This window comes from Stegodyphus dumicola, chromosome 4, assembly GCF_044657685.1.
Source record: "Stegodyphus dumicola isolate Sdum_Otavi_A_Nest chromosome 4, ASM4465768v1".
Classification (NCBI taxonomy): domain Eukaryota; kingdom Metazoa; phylum Arthropoda; class Arachnida; order Araneae; family Eresidae; genus Stegodyphus; species Stegodyphus dumicola.
Window position 1 is genome coordinate 174635408 of NC_140771.1, and position 24855 is coordinate 174660262.

Consider the following 24855-nt stretch of genomic DNA (forward strand, 5'->3'; position numbering starts at 1 on the left):
TCCGGATTTAAATCCTGACATGGACGTTTCTGAAGTTTTCCCTTTGGATGTGAATACGGCTCAGTTTCTCGAAAAATTTTCTACACAAAGAAATACCTTTTTCGAGACAAGTTACCATTTATATGCTTTCTCTTAGTAAATAAATCAATTTGATATGAGGCAAACTACATTTTGATATCATACGGCTGGATATTACTTGAACTTTTTCGTTTGTTCTTTATATCTTCATAATACAATATTTATGCCGGTGAATTTTGGTTTGGTAGTATTACAGTGTTTTTATAGCCTAACCATTTGTTTTAAATTTCCATAATACGCGATTAGTGTTTCTACGGTACATTCATAAAGCTACTGTTTTAAGAATTTTATTTGTAGGTGACCTAAACATTACCGAATTTAATAAATTTAATTTAAAATTCGAGCTCTAAGCTCTCTGGTGTTAGGCATGCCCTATGAGCATCTCATATGTTGTGGCAAAGCGTATGCTGAACTGAAAAATTTTAAATCTTCGAAAAATGTAGAATGTTAGTATCCAAAATAATTCCATATCTGAACAGAGAAACAGCTGACAAATGCAATTATTTCATTATACATTTATATTAATGCCCATCAAATTTCACTGTCACTAAAGAGCAAGGAATAATGTCAAGAGCTCAAAAATGCCTATGGATTTTGTAGACATTTAATTAAACATGTAATAGGTAAACTTTAAAAGCATTAACTATCATACATTTCCATAAATAAAAAGAATGAATAACTCTTATGAAGCACTCCTCTAACTAGAATGCTAAACTTCACTGCTAAGTTCTGTATATTTCTTTTTTAAAGAAAATGTTTGCATTTTCTCCTGCAATGAAATGTTGATTTTCAATTAGACGAAATTTTTTTAAGTATAATATTTATAGCCGGTATAGTTAGTTAATAACTAGTTATGAATTTTATCACAACTGACACGAAAGAGAAATAGTTTTTAAACATTTCTACCAAACAGTGAATGGGTATGATATTTTTATTCTGTCTAACAGGCTGGAATTTATACTGAAACGAAATTCTATGTTCAGACGATCTTGCTTTGATATCTTTAAATTTGTTCAATTATCTTGTTAGCGTCTTTCATATTTCTTGAAATATAATATTTATTATTAGAGATGCTAATTATATGGCTACCCATAAAAACTGTTTGCTTAGAAAAAACTGTTGTAGAAGATTCTAAATAAAAGGTGAGTTTTTTAAGAGCTTTAATTTACTTCATGTATCTCATATTTATTCAAAACACTTTACGGCAGCTTTTGTCACCCTTACTGAAGAATAAATATAAATGACTTTTTCAGAGTTTAAATATTCTAAAGGCAAACGAAATATGTAAATATTTACAAAATAATTAGCAGACACTTTTGTGCAAATGCAATTCATTGTTTCTTAAATGTATACAGATTATTAATTAAAACTAACATAATTGTTTAACAATTGTATGTTTTTCAGCACCATATTACAGAGTTTAGGAGCTACTGTTTGCATATTTCTTTGAAGATTAAAATGTGAAGCAAAAAGAAACTTACCTTAATTATTTCTCTCGGGGATCAAAGAAGGATAGAGGGGAAAAAAGGATCTAACAGAAAAAGAAGCTGTTTTTCCCATACAGGATTTAACAAGGTGTAAACCTAGTGAATAAGCAACTTGATAGATTGGTGGGTAAAAGCACTTAAATCTCATTAAAGTGCACAAAGTTTCGATTCCCAGGTCTCCTGATGGATGGAATTCTGATATCGCTTGCAGTGATTTTAAGGCACGTGACGCTAATGGCTGCAAATACTTTCCACCGTTAACTCCGTCGTGAAAACCGATGTAATTTACTAAAGTCTGTGAGCACTTAAAATAACTTGACTTATTTGACCTCTGACACAAAACTTTATGCTGAAAGTTATGTTAAGGCGTAAAGCTCCTAAGGAATTAACGCGTTCTGCCGAGCGAACTTCTATGATGAAAATGGTTAACAGGTCCAGTTGTCATCTGAAGTTCCCTCGTCGACAGCACAGTAAATTTTTCATTTCCCGTTTTTAGAAATCTAGATAATCTTCATAGTTCGCGTGGAAAGTAAAACTGCGGTGGTCGATTAATCGTCTTCATCCTGACTCAAACGACTGAGTTTTCATGTCTTCCCCTTAGCCATCTTTTAAATAATGGAGAACTTAAGGAATTCTCTGATGATTTCTCTGTACATGCTGTCATAAGTGTGCCGATATTACGATTGGAAGATCCATGATTCGTATACCGGCAAGAATATAGTTAAATTTTAATTTTTAATTTTTTTACGAAAAACTTGACAGATTGTGAAAACTTGCTCCGACCCTTTTTTACGTGATGTTAAAAAAAAAAAAAGAAAAAAAAAAAAAAAAAAATCCGAAATGTTTCAGATTTTAAATTACGTCCAAAGGGGCGTTTTTTAACATTTTGTGTGTTACCTTTCTTTATTAAATATCATGTTCCTCGCACTTAAGCCATAAGATCCAGTGCAACAGCAATATCGCAAAATAGTTTTAAAACGAGCATATCTTTAGAATTTCCGATACAGAGACTCACGCGCTGGAGATAAAAATGTTTTTTCTGCACAACGTTGCCATTGCTCGCTTTGAAATCCTTGAGTTTGTTAATCAAAAATTCGTCAAAGTTTTAAAAAATAGGAAATCGATCATGAAACAAATTTCAAATTTCAAATTTGGTCTTCCACATGCTCATATTCGTTGGAGGATTACGTTATTCAAAATTCGATGACTCTATGTACCGTTATTTTATGACAATGTGAGAAATATACATACATTTACGCAGATTTTCATTATTTAATTTCTTCAAATATAATGCAGGACTCTAACATTTTATGGCAACAGTTTGAAAAGTGAACCGACATTTATCCGTCCGACGCAAAATGCCAAAACGAAACTAATAGTCCTTCGGGATTCAAATCCCTTTGGACTAAAAAAAAAGGTTGCGGGAGATTTTATTTATTCAAACATTGATTCTGTGAATCCGTTTACAGAAATAAAGTAGAGCATTTTATGGAAAACGCTTTCAAATTTTGTTAAACTCAAATTTCATTTTCTTGTACTGCAAACATAAAAATTAATCGATACATAAAATATGCATTAAATTAATTACAAAAGATTCCATGTTGCCATGCATTATTAATTTAATTATTAAAAATTTTCAGATAAATCTGAAACTGAATTATATGGCTGAAGTCATAATTCACTGTTTTATTTCAACACATAGTTTGTCTTTTCGACGAAACATAGGGCTGTAAAAACAACTTTAAAAATGAAATTTCTTCTTTCAATTAATGATACCTTATTAAGCATATTTGCTTCCCTCAAAAATGCATTGCTTATCAACGCGCCCGACGGAGTGTTAAAATATGAATCAAGCATATCTCTGCAAATTGTCGCGTCATATACCGACTTAACATTACAGCCGAAACTAGATAAACATATAAAGTATACAGGTATGCAGTGTTTCGCAGGGATGAAAGCATACAATATTCTGAAAGTTGTATATGGACATTCTAGTGCCATCCAAACACCATTATATTTGAACTCGGCCTTTGTGTGCACAAAAGCTGTGTATTACTATGTTACTGCTATGGTAACGTAAACAAAACAAGATAAGACGTCATTTTTAAAACCGACCAATAGAAGTAATTTTAAGTTAACCAATAAAGAAAACGGGTTTTGAAACTGAGGCCGAAAGCACAAGGAATGGTATCCCGAATAACCTCCGAAACAAGTACACAAATTCATGACCAAGTGTCAACCACAACTATCAACGGAATTACATGTTTTTTCTTTTTTTTCTTTTTTTTTTTTCTTTTTTTTTTTTTTTTTTTTTTTGCGATTATCCACAGCAGGGCGGCTCTTTCAAAACCATGTAATGCATTCAACACGTGTTATGTATTGAGAAGATAACAGTAATAAAAGAGATCACAAGACTGAAGAGAACAGTCCTTTTCTCTGAACTATTCTGCATTGACATTATGCGTCTTACTGGATATTTTTATGTTTGAGAAATGCACGTAAAATAAGTTATAGTCCTATGGTTACGTAGGAAAGGTACGTTGTGATATCTCTACATGGTCCTGGGATAACTTGCACTACAACATAACACATAATGCACAGCAATATCATAATATTCTAAACAGCCCTAATATCTATAATCCAGAAAATGCTTCCTTGGGAGTGATAAACTGTTCCAAGATCCCATCAGCATATTTCACGCTCCTGGGTGATCCAAGAATGGTTTAGTGAGACCTAGGTTAAAGGAAGAACTTCTCATCTGGTGCCCTCAGTCGTTCTTCCGCAAACATAATCTAAATTCTGTGAGCTATTGTGAAATGAAAAGTTCGTATTCCGTTTCTTATTCAATCGCAATCTCTGAGCTAGAGGGTGCTCTGCACGATAAATGGCTGCATATGTTTCTGAATATTTTACAGTACCTGAATATCGTCATTCCCATGTTAGATACGAAACGTCGTGCATACCAAGGAGATCCAAATATTTATTATATAAAGATTTTTCGACCTATAACAGGAAGAAAACCTTAATTTTGTTGCGGGCGTAGGGGTTCGTAATAATTTGGATGCACAAGTCCGATGAAAAGTAAATAAAAATTATTTTTATCACAACAAATAAAAACAAAATGCTCAAATTTCCTCAGATATTCGTACAATATTGCAATATCTCGCAGTAGTTATAATTTAAACTAGCAAAATTTTCCACAGAACTAATTCAAAATAGAGAAAGCTAATCCGATTTCATCGCGAATTCGCTGTAGTAAACAGCAGAAGTTTTCTAAACAACTGAAATGAGATGTTTTCCTCTCGCTTTTTATAAGCTTTTTAAATGTGCACGAGAATATTATGGTATTTTCTCGATTTTTCCCGAAAAGAAAAAGCGTACAATTAGTATATACCTATTTATTAACTGTGCGTTCTCCTGTACTTTAAATTTTTTCGTCGTAGCTTTCTCTTCAAAAAAGTCTCGTACTCCATTGCACAGTAATATAAAACAATTTTAATTAATTCTATTTAAAAATAGCTAACTAAATACAAAAACCGTAACAATATATGAAATAAAAATATAAACAGAAATGTTTTATAGGCTTTAATTCGATAGTTTCATTTCTTTTAACAATTGCATTTTTCTGCAAAATAGATAAGTTCGAGTTTCTTTATAATCGTTGCTTAGCATCAATAAATTTCTGTCAGCTCAGCTGTTGTTTAGGAGTTCGTCTGCTTCATTTTTATTACTTCCTTGTACGAACTAAAAAGGAAGTATTGTAATCACGAAAAGTTTCAGGCAGCATATTTCAAAGAAAATATCTATTTTGACCGCTATCGAATGAAATTTAATGATGTTTTTGCGTGATATCTGCACGTAAAACAGAATAAAAGACTCTTTTCCACCAAAAAATAAATAAATAAATAAATAAATAAAACTGCTTTAAAATGAATTCTGAAGAGAATTTTTCGTGGCGTCTGTACGAACGTATGTACGTACGTATCTCGCATAACTCAAAAACGAGTAGCCTCAGAACGTTGAAATTTTTGTATATATCCATAATAACATACAGTGCATGGACAAAAATATGGAAACACCTTGCGAAATGCATGTTTGAAAAGAAAGATTGATTTTAATGAAATATGTAGGTGGCGCTGGCGTTTTTGACTATTGACGCCACCTATACAACTTCGTAAATGTGCTAAATAGTTCAGTTGTTGTCGGAGTACTGTTATGTGAGGTTGTCATTGCATTATGTCAGAGCTAACAGACTTCGAACGTGGGCAAATTGTTGGAGCACGTATGGTAGGTGCTTCCGTAAGCAAGGTAGCCGAGGTGTTTAGTGTTTCAAGAGGTACTGTATCGAAGATTTATTCCTCATATTTGAAAAGCGGAAAAACATCATCTGCTAAATCACAGCGCGGACGAAAGTGTGTGCTGAGTGATCGTGACAGACGATCATTAAGGGCAATTGTGACGAAAAATAAGAAGACCGCAGCTGCAAAAGTTACTGCTGAAATGAATGTTGTGTTACCGAACCCTGTGAGTACCAAAACAATTAGAAGGGAACTTCATAAACAGGGAATCGCTGGCCGTGCTGCAATTGAGAAGCCACTCATCAGTGATGCTAGTGCCCGTAACAGGAAAAGGTGGTGTTTAAGTCATAAAGCCTAGACTATAGAGCAGTGGAAGCGAGTAATATGGTCTGACGAGTCTTCTTTCACATTGTTTCCCACTTCTGGCCGAGTTTACGTCTGGAGAATGCCATCTCAAGCCTATAATACAGATTGCTTGTTGCCAAGAGTGAAACATGGCGGGGGTTCTGTTATGGTTTGGGCAGCCATATCGTGGTTCTCTGCTAGCCCCATGATAACTGTGCCAGGGCACATGATTGCCAAGACTTATGTGAACATTTTGGCCGATCACGTTCATCTCATGGTACAAGCTTTCTTCCCCGATGGTGATGGTGTCTTTCAAGACGACAAAGCCCCTGTTCACACAGCTCACATTGTCCAGGATTGGTTTTCTGAGTACGAGGATGAGTTGTCCCATCTCCCCTGGCCACCACAGTCACCAGACCTAAATATTATCGAACCTTTGTGGTCTACATTAGAACGGAAAGTGCGTTCTCGTTATCCACCGCCAACATCGTTATCTGAACTTGCCACCGTTTTGCAGGAAGAATGGTATTCCCTTGGCAAACATACAGGAACTGTATTTATCCATTCCGAGAAGACTGCAAGCTGTTTTGGATGCCAATGGGTTTCCTACACCATATTAAGCAAAGAAACTTGTTTTTTTTAAAGGTGTTTCCATATTTTTTCCAACCCCTGTATAATAATATGTTATAACATGCTGCTATAACATGTAGATGTGCACCTCGTATTTTGGTTGCAATCGGCCGCACCAAAAGTATATAAATATATTTATATATATATCCACTCTACTACCCGGCTCAGGGATCTCAGTTTCTTTACTTTTATATGTTTGTAATTTGTACATTTTTTGCTTTAAAAATTATTGAATTATGCTGTTCTTATCTTCCGGTTAAGGTTTTTATGCCTTTAGTAAATCCGTATGCAATATTTTTAGAATTATCAACAATATTATAGTTGTTTAAGTGCCGCTAAGCCTAATAATTTTTTGGTGGCAGCCATTGCTTATTTACATTTGAAACAGCATAGTAGTGGATTTGTTGGCAATCTAGAAAAACTTAGCTTCGCAACAACAAAGATAACGCCTTCATTTATTATTGCGAATTAAATCATGCTTAATCCTTTCTGGAATATTTTCGAGGAAAAAGTGTTTAAGATTTACTTCGTAATTTTTAATACAGATATTTTGAATTTTTATGTATTTTTGGCTTGTCGCGAAGGGACAACTGAATTAATTTAATTGAATGATCGTCTCAATCGTCTGTCAAAAACTGTTTCTGTTTTGTTTTGTTTGCTTAATTTCTTTTATACATCGTACTAGCTTTATTATAGTATTTGAATAGAACATGTGGCAACGGTTAGATAATTCTTTAAATGATATAAATTTTGTGCAATCTGAGTTATAATATGAACGAAATATAATATTGTTAAGTGAAACTAGCGCCAGGGTGTCGCTATGGTAAACAAATAGAGTGAATTTTAAAGAACCCATTTACTCTATTGTGGTTTATGCGCTGTCGGCGAAGTAGATTTAATTCAATCCAATAAGTTTAAATGAAATGCAAGAAAAAATGCGTATAATTTAATATTCCGTACAAGGAAGTCATGTGGTGTACACATCAGATTTTTTAGTTTTATAAAAGACGATAAATTGACACATGTATGTTAAAACAATAATCTGCAATTCGAGTTAAGTAATTAAAGCAGTAATGCTTTATTTATATAAATATATCGTTGGAAAATAATCTCGTTTTTTGGCTTGTAAAAAGTAATGTGCTGAATGGGAATTTGATGCACAAATCTGCTTCTTTCAGGTAAAGATAAAAGATCATTCGAGCTTTGGAATATATGTATGCCTCGTGAGCAACACTATTGGCGAAATACAAAGAGAAATGTCATTGCTAGAAGGAGGTAAGTCGAATAAATTATTCGCATGAATTATAATATTTTAATGAAACTTAGATGAACAGCTCCAGAAAAAACTTAGCTTAAAGATGTAATGTAAAATTCATACATAAACCCAAAAAAGTAACGAATGGTTAGCTTTTAGACTACAAACTCTGAGAAAATACTTATAATAGATATTAAAATACTCACCGAAACTAGAAACATCTATTTTTCTATATAAAATCATTCCACGAGCATAATACATCAGACTAGGTAATGTTTTAGATATTATTTTAATCTTGTTCTTTTTGTGTATTTCTTCCACATAAGCCTAACGTTTTAACTTCATGATATAACTTACAGATTGCATGCCTGTAAACATAACATAATAATATTATATTACTTCTTTTGCTGTGAAAAAACAATAATTTAAAATTTTCTCGAACTATATTCGAAATTATTTTTCATTATTCCTAAGATACATTCCATTGACTAAAGTTAAGAGAAATATTAACTTACTATTCAAATATTACTGCGTTACTGTTTTAAAATTTACAATGGATAATGATATTAATTATTAATAAGCAAGATTAATATGAGGAATCATTAAAATATATTTAGTTTTTACATGATCAGACAAGTTTTTAAAAGTAGTAATTATCTGCAAAATTGTATTCACATCTCTGTTTATTGAATAGCTGTATGATTTTTCTTTAGAATATGTAGCATAATTTTCATTAGTTCGCAAACCCTAATTTGGATTTTTAGTGTATAATCTAAACCACTCAGCTAGACTCTCATTATGAGTCTGTAATAAAAACCGTCGTATTTGCTGATAGTATTATAATTATCTCCAAATTTGTCTGAGGGAGCAATATTACAATTGAGTTCTCCTCAATTATGCCACAGCCTTAAATACTTGTGTTTTAATAGCTTAATTATTACAGCAAAAGAATATATTTATTACCTTTCCACGGACATTGTTGTTTTATACCTATTCAATGAATTGTCCTAAAATTAATCTTTAAAATAAATATGGTAAAAAACGTTATGAAAGTGGTATATAATATAAATTGCTTTGTTCGAACGAATGCTGTATAATGTTCTTTAGATAAGTACTAAGATATTCACTTTTCACAGACTTTCGTGGATTAATGCTCAATGTTAACGATTACAAATATAAAATTGCTTCCATTGAACAATAACAAAGCTCATATACAATGCAAGCTAAATGCATAGAATTTACAAAGCAACACGTTTAATATTAATAGTTTCGCAAAGTAAATTTAGAATAAGTCACGCATCGTAAAAATAGCATATGGTATATGAATAAATTTTTACTGTTAATGTGATGTATAAAGTACATATTCATTACAAAATGTATTGACAAAGCTAAACTTCAATCGCATGCAGACGTAAATAAATGTATTTTTCAAATTTCTGAAAAGTGTTTCTTTCCCTTTACAGTACTTCCTAATCCTCCAACCTTCACATTATCGAGCGAAGAGCCTGGAATTTTGGTTGTCAAGATATTTCAATCGCCGTACGATTCACTTCCTCTAACAGGGTACAAAATAAAATGGAAGCAAATAACAGACTTGTGGAAGCACGCCAGAGAGTATCTCACGAGCAAAGGTAAGAGATACAAGTTTCTGGTTTAGCAAGCCGGAGTTGTTTACAGATGGGAAATTTTTTTGGTTTATTTGCTATAGGAGTTGGAAAAAGTTTCAAACCAATGCGAGTAACAAAAATGAAAGAAGTTTGAAAGCCCTTTTTCTAATAACACCAAGCCTTCCTATAAATTAAGAGTCAAAAATATATATTAATAGCGAAAAACTGTATTTCTTATTTATTTGTTTTACATTAAATTTTCAAACTTTTTCTACTTATAACTTCAATTAAACTATTAAATTTTCTAACTTAGTTAGTTACTTTCTGGTACATATCGATTGAATCACATTTTATTACAAGATGCTTAGGTATTTGCAGTTATAAAAAATCTTATATACGCAGGTAAGTTCTTGAAATATCTTGCAAAACTGAGCCTTTATAAGTATTACAGCAATATTAAAGATTTTTTTTAATCTCCATTATAAAAGTTCATATCGTTAAGTTAAATTTAGTTAACTATTAATACCACATCTTCTTAACCTTTCTTTGCTTCAGACAAATTCTTGTTTTCTCTAGAACTAGAATTTAAGCAAGCATAGACAAGGTATAAAAGTAGACAAAAAATGTTGTATTACTATGTATTTCAAGTACAGCTAAAATTTAACAAAACTCATTTATCTGTACTTTCTTTATCATAGAAACATAAAGATATTGTTACGAAATGTCCAGGAGCAGTAAGATAGCTTCCCCCGGAAAGCAGGTTTAGGGTTGCCAGAAAAGGGCAAGGGGATGCAGGTTTGCCACATTTGGCGAGACATCAACTATTTGGCGAAACTATTGGCGATATGCCATAGAGAGATGGAGAAACTTCTAGAACTAATTCTTACTGGTTTAGCCCAGAATGTTCTCGAACACAAGCTAAAAGCTATATAAACCCTGATGGTATGCGGAAAGTCAGTTAGTGTCTCGTCTAGCGAGTTGATAGTCAATCAGTGTCGAGTCCATTGAGTTCATAGTCAGTCAGTGAGTGCCTAGCCTAGTGCCGAGTTGGTCATCGAGGGCACGGAGAGAGTCTCTTACTGTACAGCGAGTAAGTGCATGGTCGAGTTTTATCTTAGAGTGTGTTGAGCTCCGGGAATGACTGAATCCAGTCGGGAGATGTACGCTTGTGTATCGTCGACTGCATCGCGAGTCGTAGCGTGCATACTCTCGAGAGTACATAGAGTTCCAAGAACGAGCGAACAGAGTCAGGAGCTGTACTCTGCCGTGAAGCCGTCTTTACCGTTATAGTCTGATATTGTGAAGGCTGTGTCGCTGATCGTTTCAGCGTGTTTATAGGAGTTCTTCGACGACTGTAAACGGGAATTTGGAGTTATCTTGAATAACACTGTCCAATAAATTGCGTTTCGACACTTCATCAAATGTCATCGTTATTCACTCCAAATCTACGAATCCCGTACGAACGTGAAGAAGAAAAGTACGTAACAATATAATGGTAACAGCAAATAGTTCTAATGTCTAAGTAACCCCGCTTCAGCTATCCGAGACTTCTGAGCCTAAGTGCTAGCAGATACGAGAAATCATTTACGAAAATCAGATCGGGAATCGGACGGCTTACGAAATAAACTGCATTGATTGCGTTGCCAAGCCTATTTCCTTCAACTATGCATTTGCTCGCTAGTCAGATTCTATTTAATTAGCATGGCGGATGGAAGAAATGCAAGTTGCAGTAAACATCTATCATAAAAATAAACGTGTTAAATTGACGTTGCATACTGAAGTCTAGTGCAGTGATAATTCCATATTCTTCATGCAAAGACATTTTAAAGGGCCAAGATCTTTAAACTGCAGATTGCGGAATTATGTCTTCTTTTATGTTTGAAAATTCGTAAAAAGATAAGAATCTGATTACAAATAAGAGTCATAAAGAACCTGTGCATGCTTTAAATTCCTTTATTCTGTTTCAATATTACTCCACAATTTAATTTTCTTTGACAAATATTCCCTTCTTTCTATCTCCTTTTAGACAAATACTCTAAGATTGTGAATAAATATAAAACGCTTTGATATAATAAAATGTTAATAATCTATTTAAATTCATAATTTTATTTTAATATATATTTTCTTGCATTATTTTTATGTTATATTTTTAAATTGAATTAAAAACCAACACTAAGTATGTATAGATATAGATATCTTTTGTTCATTAGAAAATATTCATGACAGATGGCATCGCTCTCAAACATAAGACGTGTATGATTTTCTTTACTAAGGATAAGAAAATTTGTGAAAAGGGTTATTTATGAAAGGTTATTTATTTATCTATTGTCAAAAACGTTTTACAGTAAGGATAAATGTAATTACTGAATCCCTTAACCCTCTCAAATTCTGACGAATTATCACTTTTGAAACTAAATCGAAGTCTAACTACAGTAACAAAGCTTTGCTAAAATGATTGTTTATTAAAATTACATGTTGTAGTATAACTACGAATTAGTGAATACTAGACACCTGTACTTGTGCTGTAGGGCAGTAAATTACAGAATCTAACTTTCACTTTTAAATTAAGCATCAGCAGTCCATTCATTCCACAGGTTGGTTAGATGGACTGCTTTTTGTGTCAGGCTAAAATAGTATTCTATTGACAGCTGGAATATTCTCCATAAATTAAAATTTCTCTTGCCATTTAAATTCAAAGTAATTTGTATTGTACTGAAGGCTTGTACAAGAACAAAATATACAGAAATGAATTAATATACTGTCATATGTTTTCGGGATATATAGTGTTTTCTTTCCTCCCTTTATGTAATTTTTATATCTTTTATTTTTTATTCTATTTGCATTAAAATATACTTCATGAGGTCATGATTTAATATTTCACTTTGTTGTTTACTAATCACATTAGAATATTTGTTTCTGAGTCTAGATATTTTATTTAGGTAACGAGTTCGTCATCCAGGATCTGAATTTCGACACTGAATATGCTGTACGTGTAAGCGCAAGAAATGCCATCGGCTTCAGCAATTTTACTGAGACTCAAGTACAGAGGACTAAAGGCTTAGTGGCCGAAACTGTTGTCGATGGTAGCAGTGTTCTGTCTTCCACCTTCAACGGTTGTCCGAGACAGTTCTCGGTCTTCCATCATCTCCTGTCGATTGCCGTTACATCTTCCGTTGTCATCTTCGATCTGATCTTCCACTCTTCTGGACGCATTGTGTCCTGATCATTGAATACGTGCCATTAAATGTGTGATTTCTTGTGATTAAGACTTCAGATGAATTATTTTCTTCGAATGGTTTTTCAGATGAAGAAGCGGGAAGCAAATGTCGATGTTCCACAATTGTTGTCAAGAATTCCTGATTTGCACTAGACGATATCTTGGGGATCCAGCACTAATGTTCCTTGTCCGGCAATGTCCAACATTAGTTAATGGTTAAACTTACTGTCTGTGAGGTTCTGAATTCATAACAAGCCTGAAAAGTCTTCAGCATAAAACAGTGGTGCGAAAACAATAATAATAAGTAACATATTGTAAATAAAATTGCAATTTAACTTTCAGAGAAGATAAAATTTGTCTATGGGATATGTTACATAGGATTCCAGAAAGCAGATCGAGTGACAATTGTTGATAAACAGAATGAGTTCATTAAAGATTACACGTTTTATGAGTGCTAGATGCCACTTTGGTACAACATACAAAACTTTCAGATTTATTTGAATGGAAAGCATATTGTTGTGAATAATGTGGTGTATTCTATACGTTGTGAATTGTGCTCAAATAGATGTTGCCATTCATGATTTTTAATCGGTGTGCTCATTCAAAAGCATTTAAAGCATTTTATGGAACGAGTTTATGCTATGTTGAATAGCCCTGACAATTTTACAGATTATTTTTCTTTTTTAAGGACTCAACTGAAGGTGCATTATTTTCAAGAAAATTTGTTGAAGATTTCTGGAAAAGGGTCTTATGATGAAATCATTTCTAAACGTTGTAAATTTGGAAAATGTTATTTAAACACTTGTGCTGACATTTAAAGTAAAAGACAAAGTTCTGAATTATTTTCTTTTCCCTAAGTATAAAGAATGTAATAAGTTCTTTTTGAAAGAATTAGTAAGAAGTGTAAAAGAGTAATCCTTCAACTTAAAACCGGCAGGCAGTTTCCCAACGTTCTACGTCATTTGTAAATTAAAAGCTATAATTTTCTTTTTATTGTGAATAGGCTTTCGAAAAACGTGCGCTAATAAAGTGTGTAATATAATTAATGCGGGCAGACAACTTCTTAATTGGTTGGTAAAAAATGAGAAAAAAACATTTTTTTTAATCCTCTTCTTGCTATAAATCAATTTCTTAAGAAGCTGCACAACAGCTTTAGAGAAATTGTGATGCAGTATTCCTGTAATTTACACCAAAATTTGGTTACTTATCACCTAGCGTTGTTTAAAGGCTCATTTTATTTAAGATTCAGGTATAAAATTGATTAGATATTTTGTATGTAATCATTCACGTGCTCACATTCACATAACGGTTAAAGAACATGTTGCTGCACTTATACAACATCTAATGTAGTTTAAAGTCTATGAGAAACTATGTAATACCTAATAAGATGAATTGTTTAGGAACGAAATGGCGAAAGATTGTATAATCCGTATATTTTCATGATGGAAACAGTTTTCTTAATCTTATTAAAGGAGACTCCAATGCTCAACTGCATGCTTTTGTTTTGATATATTTAACAGCAATTTTTAAAATTATTAAAACGCGACATATTAAACAAATTTAATAAACGTCTGTTATACTTTCTCAAACGCTCGAAGCATTTTAACAACTTTGATTTATAAAGTGACATTTCTCGTATTTGCATATGACCTGTAAACAGTATAGAACAGCTGGGTATGTGGCAGTCACGTCCATCAGTCTACATTAAACTTACGACTTAGTAATATTATAAATGATATTTTAACTTATGGGAACTTGAATAATTTCACCTATGTATTTATAATTGGCAAAAGACACTTTTGTAAAACATTTTTCGTCATTTGTTCAGTTTACTGTGCTGCCAGCATTGTTAAACACGTAGACAGTGATGGAGAAGTCGTGGTATATCTATTGATATTTCGAAACAAACAAAACAGCGCCTGTGTTGTGGATGCTTCGAAAGGTATTGTCCTTTGCCTGATGAATCTCTATAACAGTTTCGAAAGGTTTTCATGAAGTGTTTCCTTCATGTTAGAAATCATGTGGTGGATATGAGAGATGGGAAAGTAGTTTTGAGCTCTTTCCACCAACCAATAAACCGTTTTACTTTGTTCCGAACATTATCCTTCAAAATGGCGAATCCTGTAATGTCTGACCTCTTCTTTCACGAAGCTGATCGTAGGTTAAGTTAATTTTCGTCTTCGTGGTAATACGTAATGAGAAAACTTTTCCAGTGGACATATAAATTTTGGCTTGTACGATCTGACCAATATATCATGCAACTTGATGATGATCACGAAGACACCATAGGATTTAGAAAGCGTTTGGACAGCATCTTAATATAACCACTTTGCATTTCCAATAAATCTGTAACTTCTGTTGGAAAACAGAAATAATTACACCTCAGAGTCACAAAATAAACATAACTTAAAATGATTCACATGTGAATCGCATTAAAACTGATAGTTCATTTACGTTAAGATAGGATAAGAATCGAACTAACAAAAAGCATAAGAGAAAAGCAAGCTTCCGATTTATATAAACAGTATCTCCGTGATTAAAAATCCCAGTCCATATGTATCCCAGTCCATACCCAAAGCTGCGATCCTCTCGGCTAAATAATGTATTCGAACTGCATATTAAAAACTGAATTATTTTAAAATTGCACAATACAGGTGAAAATCGAAACTCGAGACTTTTGTAGACACACTGCAATATTGGATTTGGCATAATATTTTATAAAGATTTAAAATTTTCAGTAAACTTAAGGTAGTGTTTAGTTGTTTTTAAATAAGACAACGCGTAATTAAAAGGAACGATTTCAATATGCTATTCCCCTTTTAATACAATACCAGATGCAGGATCACTCAATTAATATATCTCATAAAGAGATATGTATACACATTTGCAAGATTATTATGAAGTTCGTATGTTTTTTTAGTTATTATTATGTTTTATTTTTTTATTTTTATTTTATTTTTTATTTATTTATTTTTTTTTCTTTTGGGGTGGAGATGAAAAAATTAGCAGAAAGCAGGGAATAAATTCTACTCTGTGTGTATGGTGTACTTTTTAGAAAAATTTTGATTTCATGTACTCCGTCTTCTCGAAGTATGCCAATGAATTGTTTCTTAGTGAAATGGGCCATTTTTATCCATCAGTGATAACTGATCATTATCACGTTAGAGTAACTAACTTACGCTGAGTTATATAGCTTACATTATTGCCATAACTCTAATCAATATGCTTAAACTGAAAATCTAGAATGGGGTACTTTTCAGAACTGCAATGAATGTATAAAATACGGATATGTGAAAGCATCATTTCATGATTAAATATATCTTAATTAGAAAAATATTCTATATTCCTCACATAGAATATTAATCTCTAATCAGAAAACATTATTAATAACTCTCAGCAATTATTTAAATTTTATTTCGACATCTTTAATTCTAAATGAATTTCTTTATAGAATTTAAGGTGATTAAGATTAAAATCAAAAGGTTGTTGTAAAATTAATACCACTTCTCACGTAAAAAATTAAGATTAAATTGCAAATTAAATCTAATTAAATATATTATCAAAACAGGAGCTTTATTGATTTAATTTTAATATCAAATGTAGTCGTAAATTCATGAAGTACCACTAATTAGCTTCCAAGTTTATTACGCAAGTATCCGTGTATCTAATTAATATTTTGACATGCTGCAAAATATATTCCTTAAAATCTGGGTAATAATGAGAAGAAAAAAGTATACGACACGTTTACGTTAGGTGATTGTAGAATAATGTTTGTAATATGAATAAGTAGTTCGCATCCCATACAGGAATGATTTTATTTTACTTTATTAAATAATTTGCTTTTTAATATTTCGAATGCAAATTTGACAGTTGTTCAATTTAAATTTCCATTAACGTTTTAATCGTACTTTATTTAAAGATATTGTTTTGACTAAGAAGGTTCTCTTGTTTTCAACTCTCCCTGAAATTCGCTCTTTGCAAAGATTTTTTTTTTGTTTTGTTTTGTTTCAATTATATTTTTTGAGCATTCTGCATGTATACATTAATGCATACTTATACACCTTTCAATTATAATTAATGTTTTTCTTTCGAACGTATTTTGCTATTAATAAAATACATATTTCCAAAGTTACAAGTACTCATACAGATTGCCATTTGGGTAACTCTGATATGCAATAGAGAAGAAGTCATATTCATTTAAAGTTCAGTATTAGGGTTTTAACCATTAGGTTTTTTTAATCAAAAGTATTGATAAAGTATCACTGTATAAAGTTTTGAATTTGTTTTCATATGAAAATATAAATTTTTAAACTTTTTCTTAAAAGTCATAGAGAGATGTTATGCTGTTCTTCAATTCCCTTTACTATGAAGTGATTTTTTTATTTTAACTTATCCGCCATGAAAGATTTGTTTCATTAAAATATTCTTAACTGTTTCCACGTTGGCAGACTTGCTTAACATTTTTGAACTTCTCAAACATTTTTGAACTTCTCAAACGTGTTTGGCTACTCTGATCTTAGGGTTCCAAGTAATATTTTTAAAAGCGCTTTCTTCCCTTGAGTGCCATATTGTGGTTTGTTTTGAATCAAATTTGTTTTACTGTACTTTGAAGTTATAATTTATGAACTTATTTGTATTCAATCATTTTTCTATTATTCTCTCAGAGTTTCCATGATTTCAATAAAAAATTTCTCGAAATGCTTTCTTTACATCAAAGCGAATCGCAGAACTTTTCGAGGTGTATTAACAACCTAGCTTCTCAATTTTACCTTTTACAAGTTTAAGATCATTTCTCCGTATGCTTTACAAGCAAATGTTATCAGAAATTATTCCATATTCTGGTTATTCCTATACTGACTCCGTACACTTCGTATTTGACAAATTAAGCGTCAAGCTTGCTTTTGCTTCCTCTCGTGCGATATCTGCTATTACGATATGATGGCAGTCAATTTGTTTTGTTTTTGTTTATTTGATTCTATGGCAAAGCATACGATGGCTATCTGCCCAAGACAAAGTACACTTCGTGGAAGATTTTCTACGGGAAGCTGGCTCACATCTACGTTAAACATGGGGTAAATCACGAAGACGCCTATGTTGCCCGCCCCTTTGCATTGCAACGAACAGAAGTCAAACTACCGATTTTCAGCCTTGACCGCTAATGGGCGTTTTCTGGCGGCCGGAGATCTATCTAGAATTCGACAGTATACTATTTGGCAGAAGAGTATAATTTTTAAAATCTATACCATTAGCCAATAGAGATGGATACAGCCTGAAGAGAAGTATACCGTTACACACAGACTGACACAAGGGCCAAAACGACATTAGTATAATTTCCAAAGCGAAAAAACGAACCCAATTAACTGATATGGCGCTTAAAAATTTAATTCCAAGACACTTACAGTATCTCATTTATTAGCCCAAAAGAACCAAAACGAAATTATCTTTTGGCATTCGAAAACTTTAAAAGTCTGAGTCACTTTTCAAATTGTTGCCAAATATTATCGCCCTGTATTATATTTAAAAAAATTAAATAATGAAGAATCTGGATAAATGTCTCTATATTTCTAGCTTTGCGATTAAACAACCGTACCTAGAACCATCAAATTTTGAATAACGTACATCTATCTCAACCCGAGTATGGGCATCTGAAATCTAAAAGCCCAAATTTGGAATTTGTTTTATTATCTATTTGTTGTCTTATAAAGCATTTATGAATTTTTGATTAAGTAACTCAACTATTTAGAAAAAAAATATCTCCAGCGCGCGAGACTGTGCATCGGAAATTCTAATGATATGCTTTTTTAAAATTATTTTGCGATACGGCTGTTGAAGTGAATTTTGTGGTTTAAGCGCGAAGAACATGATATTTAATAAATAAAGGTAACACACAAAACTTTAAAAGAACGCCCCTTTGGGAGTAATATCAAATCTAAATGTTTTCAGAATTTATATTTTTTATTTGTTTATTAAATTTTGTTTTATTTATAATAATACATTTGCAACAATAACTATATAATTTTTTTTGAACGTTAAAAATTTCCTTTCTGCAATAGTTATTTTAATCACTGTATTTACTGGAATGCAAACGACAAACTCTTATTTATTTATTTGTTTATTGTAGTTCATTTCAACAATGATTAACCAGTTAACGAACAAAACTGTCTTTGACTCCTTGCAACAAAACAAACATTTTCAACTAAATTAAACTACAAAATAGTTTCTCTAATTTCCTATATACCCATGCGTTTATTTAATAGTATGCGTTTCATTTCATACTGAAATAAAATAATTAGTATAAGGTACATTTTTGTGACTTTAAAATCAAATGACCAATTGTAGTTTCTCTCCTTAGGATATCAACAAAGAAATAGCGTATTTTTATATGCGTAGAACAAAAATTAGCATCTATCTATTATCTTAGGCTAAAACAAGCTAATCTTCTTGTTATTTTTATTGACGTAAAGTAATAATTTATTATATTCAAAGTATCTTAGAAAGACCGCCACATCAACAGTTTCTTCCTGATTTGTAACGCTAGCCACTGATACTTTGACATGGAATTAAATCCCGGCGATTAGGCTCTCTGCAAGTTTGTTTTTCGTGTTTTTTCTCATGTTTAACAGGGATACAAGCGAGTATCCTTAAAACTTCCTCCACGAAGGCATCCATTAGGAAAATGCTCCAAATTGTTTTTCGCTAACCTAATTAAACCTTTAACGCCAGGCAAATGTTAATATACAGTTTTCAGTACATAAAACTACACTTAGTACATGATGTGTACCGTATATATTTTACGTAATCTATGAATCGTATTGTATTCATATAGGGTGATTTAAAACTATGTGGCAAAAATGTAAATAAATCGAAGTAAACAAAGTAATGTCATGTGTGAGTAGGAAGGGAGTGTTGCTGGTGTATCGGCTGCTGTCGGGTGATGGTTAAAAATATTCGTCTCCGTAAATATTCATTCCTGAGGGGTATGTATGAAAAGGTCACCGACAGTGCATTTTAGCTATGGAGCTGCTTTCAAAATGAAGCAGCTGTTGAAAATGATTCTCAAATACATATTTTAAGTAGCTGCTCCTTTCCGCTTGCAGTTCCATAGATTAAACGCATATCGATAATCTCCAATTTCATACAGCGATATATTTCGCACGAAACCGCACGGAGAATGGCAATTTACGACAGCAAAAACACGTTTATCTACCATTCAACAGTACCGTCTATCACCTGTAGACGCAGTGTCTACCCGAACATTCTACTGCAATATCTGGTTATTTCGGCTACTTCTATCTGCCTTTACATTTTTGTTGAATATGTTTAGGTCACTGTATAATGATATAGATTACTCAAGAATTGTCATATATATACTCATTCACTTCATACTATGATAACACGCATACCGAAATGATCAATAAAATCCCATAATAATATTTTATGTAAATGCTCGAAACAAAGGCAGAAATTTGAAATAAACTTTCTTCCTATTCGGTTAGTATGCTTAACAGCGTACTCGATGAAACTGCATGAACATGCGATTGCAAATGCATATTTCTTATGCAGCTAGATCTGAAATATTGTACCGAAGGTTTGATTTCACTGTAACAAATATTGCGTTGCTATTAGGAAGAGAGGAAAAAATCGATATTCGACAATACTTCAAGGCATAAAACTTGAACAAATGAGGATGGGTGCTAGTTTGAGTTTGAATAAAATGATTTCACATTTGTTTATTATTTTTCCCTACCGCTGTTGCTCATAAAAGTAAGGAGGGAATGAAATTTAAATTTCTGAAGCACCAAAGCAATTTTCCTTGAAAAATCTTATTTCTGAAAATGTATCTGACATATAAAATGCAGATTGATGTTTTTACGCCAAAGGACATTTGCTGAAAATTCATTTTAAAATAAGAACATTACAGTTAGTCGTCCTGAAAAAAAGTTTCATCTTCAACAAACGTAACATTATAAATGTACATTACATAACATTATTAAAGTCAGAAATGAATATTCTCTTTAATAACAAAAATTAAGTTCTGCAAGTCGAATATATATATGCACGGTTTTCAAAATTAGATAAAATAGCAAACTTAGATTGGTGTAGATTAAAGTAAAACTATATTAATTTTAAGATACTCAGCAGCAAGTCCTTCAGCAAATATATTCTTTAAGGTGGCAAGTATAGCAATCATATTTACAGCAAAGTCACTCGGAGGAGCAGAGAAAAAGTGCTTAACGCTCTCTGTCCAGGAAAACAATAATAAAATATAGGAAGCTAATATGATAGAATTTCACTTGCCATTGTAATACTCATAATGTATCATAATCAACTTATGCTCGGAATAAGCGCAAGCACTTTCAAGCAATGTTTCCAAAAGTTATGAAAATTCGTTATTCGGTTCTTTTACTTCACATTTCTTGGGGACTATAACATATCTTGTCAATCTAGTTGGACAGATGTTGGCAAAGCTAACAGAGAATTAAAATTTTGCTTGAATGAAAGAAGTCATGTGCTCATAAATTATAAATAAACGTATTTCGAACAATAATCATAGTTAACCACAATTTTGATTTTTGTTCTGCCTAAACGTTACCTAAAAAGCTGCTTCAGTTGGTGACGGAAATTTTCTTAATATTTCATTTACAAAACATTACTTTCATTAATTAATGACATTAATATCAAATGCAGCTTTTTCAATGCTTTCAAACTACTATCTGTCATATTTGATAACTGCTTTCCTGTTTAGAAGGTGCCTATCAGAGGTCCAGCGGTAAAGTCGCTGAACACTGGCAGTTTCGACGTAGTTTCGATTCCAGGCCTGAGAGGTTTCGTGGTTTACCGCATGTGTGACGTGTATACGAGCCAGTTTCCCTTAAAATGTCCTACACGAAGGTATCTTACATTAACCAGATAGCTCTTGCGTGCTTTGCCATAGTTAAATAAACCAAAACTTTATAAAGGGCGGTACGTTTGTTTTCCCTTTCCTCTGACCAGTTGATTTAATATAAATATGGTTTCTAGTACTCTGACCTTAGCTTTCTGGATGCCAATATCTCAGCCTTTTATCGCTTCATTACTGCTTTCCTCTACAGATTGACACCACATTCGCTTTTTGTTTCGCGCATTGGTTTCTGTATAAATATGATTGTTCCGCCTCATACCTTTGCAAAATAACTTCTGGAAGCAGATATTTTTTTTTTCAAATTCTGTGCCTATCAACAAAAAAAAAATGTTTTTATTTTTCATGGGGGATCTAATTTTAAATTTGTATTCTGTTTATTTATTCTATATTGGCATGTTCATCTTTCACATAGATTTAGTTAAGTTTCTGCAAAATATTTAAACAATTTCTATCATTGAACATTAAAGTGTATTAGCAGGTGGTCCTTCAGGAACTGCGAGTAAATTTAAGCAAATCTTCCCTCCTGATAGTACACTTAAGCGAATTTAAGAGTCATTAAAACAGATTAGACAAAATTAATTAAACATTTTTAATATTGTAGGTTATTTTATTAATAAGTATAGTATGAGAATGAATGAATTAAAAGTCAGCTGCAGACGCATACAGCTGCTTATTGTTTTTTTGTTGCCACTGAAAGGGATCTGATTCTTAAAGAAGCATTCACCATTTTAAGCAACTATGTTCTTCAAAAAGAAGGGGGAATGGCTAAAAATATGGTTAACAATTTAAAGGACATTTTCAATATACTGTGCATTTTACCAAGATTATTACTTTCTGTTCAATAAGCATATTTTCAGCGGGTGTTACTTGTAGTACTCTAAAGGTTTTCTGTATATTTGCAAAAAAAATTCATGTTGACTATTATATGTTATAGTATGTTATATATGTTCATGAAAAGTTTGATTCATTTTATTTACGTTGTGTGCATGAAAGACTCATGTATACAATGTAAATGAAATTAATTTTAATTAGAGGTTTAACATTTTAAAGTAATAGTTTAAGTTACAAAAACACTCAAGGGCTTGCTGAATTGATTTGAAAAATGGATGATTCTACCTTTGGATTTGGGTACATGAAATAATGCTGCCTTCTGTGAGAGTGGACATGGTAAGAACAAAGATAATGTTTTGCTTAAAAGTTATATGTTTCCTAAATAGAAATTAAACGTGAAGTTTCTGAATCATTAGTTTATCCGTACAAAGTACATTTTCCACCTCATCACTTCGAATGATGTTTAAAGGAAACCTTCATGAAGGTAGTGTTTTTACGGGAAAGAAAACGATTTTCGTTTCCTTAGAATAAAGTTCTTCAACATCATATTTTATTGATTCTAAAATTCGGAAACTAATATGTGATCACGAATTTGTAAGTATAAACTGAATAAAACTGTATCTGATTCTAAGAAGTCGAACATAACGACGAGCTTCCTAGAAGCATAAAAATAATTTTTAAGCTTCAGAACTACTTTAAAGAGGGTTTTGTGTTAAGACAAGGCGTTTCTAAAGAATGATCTAAATTTCTGGAGATTTATTCAGGTTATTTGCAAAGTTTTGCATGTAAGAAATTTAGATGTTTTTAATTAGAGAATGAACAGAAATTATATTTTTCTTTCAAACTGTAGGAACTGTAGCAAACAAAATATCACTGCAATTATTATGATTTCTGTGTCTAAGAATTTTATTTAAGTGTTCGACCAAGTTTAAGCTAATATTTCAACACGATTACAATAAGAAATCCTAATTAAAATAAGAAATAATTTATTGTCATGCTTGGTAAAGATATCAGATAATAATTATATGCATATTTGGAATTAGAAATCATAATTAATCATTAAATAGTTAAGCGATGAAGTACTATAAAATTATGTGATGAAAACTCGGCGATAGGTTTTTCGAACTTACTTAACATTAAATCAAAATGACGTACAAAGTACTGAATATGAATATGCTATTAAGAGGATTTGAACTATTTTTTCTTAATATTTCAAAATTCTAAATTGTTATCCTTTATTATAATAATTAAACATATAGGAGCAGATCTTAGAAGAAGTAGCAAGCATTCATTATAAATTCAAAATATTTGATTATATAAAATAACGACGTAGATTAAAATGTTATTATGATTAAAACAGAAAATTATGAATTTCGGTGAAGACAAACTTGAAATATTGTTTATTAATATATTATTCTTATTTCATATTCTCAAAATGACGTCAAATGGATATTTAGCAATTATTTTTTTTTAATTGTGTAAATGGTAGTAAGAATTTAAGAAATGATCTTGTTATGGCTTTGTATGCCCAATATTTGTTAAACTTTGATCTGCTTTCAGTTGTATTTTGTTACAGATTGTTATTTTATTTTTAAGATGACATAAGAAGACGCTGATATATTTTGAGATTAAATAAAGATGAACATATATAAAAAGCATTATAAACGTAATATGTGTTATTTATCGATATATGTCTTCGTTGTGACTGAAGATTAACTTGTATAAGAATGTTGCTTATGGTGGATATATGTATATATAACGCTGTGATGAATGTAATATTGCTGCAAGCATGCAGCGCAGAATGCACTGTATCAAAATTTTCTTTCAACAAATGGATGTGTTTCGAGCAAATTTATAAATATATCCTATTGAAATGTAAAATTTAACGATTAATGTTTTTTCTCACAAATAAAGGCAATATTTATTGAAATTGTTGTGTCGTTATTTTTGAATAATAAAGAATGAAAGTTTTTGAATAGAAGTTTTAGAAATGCACAATTTCACCTATGGAAGCCTTACTCTATTAAAGAACTTTAGATTATATAAAGCGGTGAGAAATGATACTCTTTATGGCATTTAACAGGACATGTTTAGAAGGTATTTCTCCCGCCTTCTTGGCGTGCCTTCGTGGTGTGATGGTCTGCACCCTGGGCCGGTATTCCAGTGGTCCGTGGTTCGATTCCCGGTGAAGGCGATTGCTCATTT

General features: G+C 31.9%; 1 protein-coding gene across 1 annotated transcript in view; it reads left to right on the plus strand.

Moving 5' to 3' along the window:
* LOC118190126 (igLON family member 5-like) overlaps positions 1 to 24580 on the plus strand; it is a 297074-nt gene extending 272494 nt beyond the window's left edge. The window contains exons 7-9 of the mRNA XM_085815792.1: positions 8017 to 8113; positions 9557 to 9724; positions 12640 to 24580. Coding sequence (XP_085671918.1) covers positions 8017 to 8113; positions 9557 to 9724; positions 12640 to 12923 — 549 coding nt within the window. The 3' untranslated portion in view covers positions 12924 to 24580. The remainder of the gene's footprint in view (positions 1 to 8016; positions 8114 to 9556; positions 9725 to 12639) is intronic.
* The last annotated feature ends 275 nt before the right edge of the window (positions 24581 to 24855 follow it).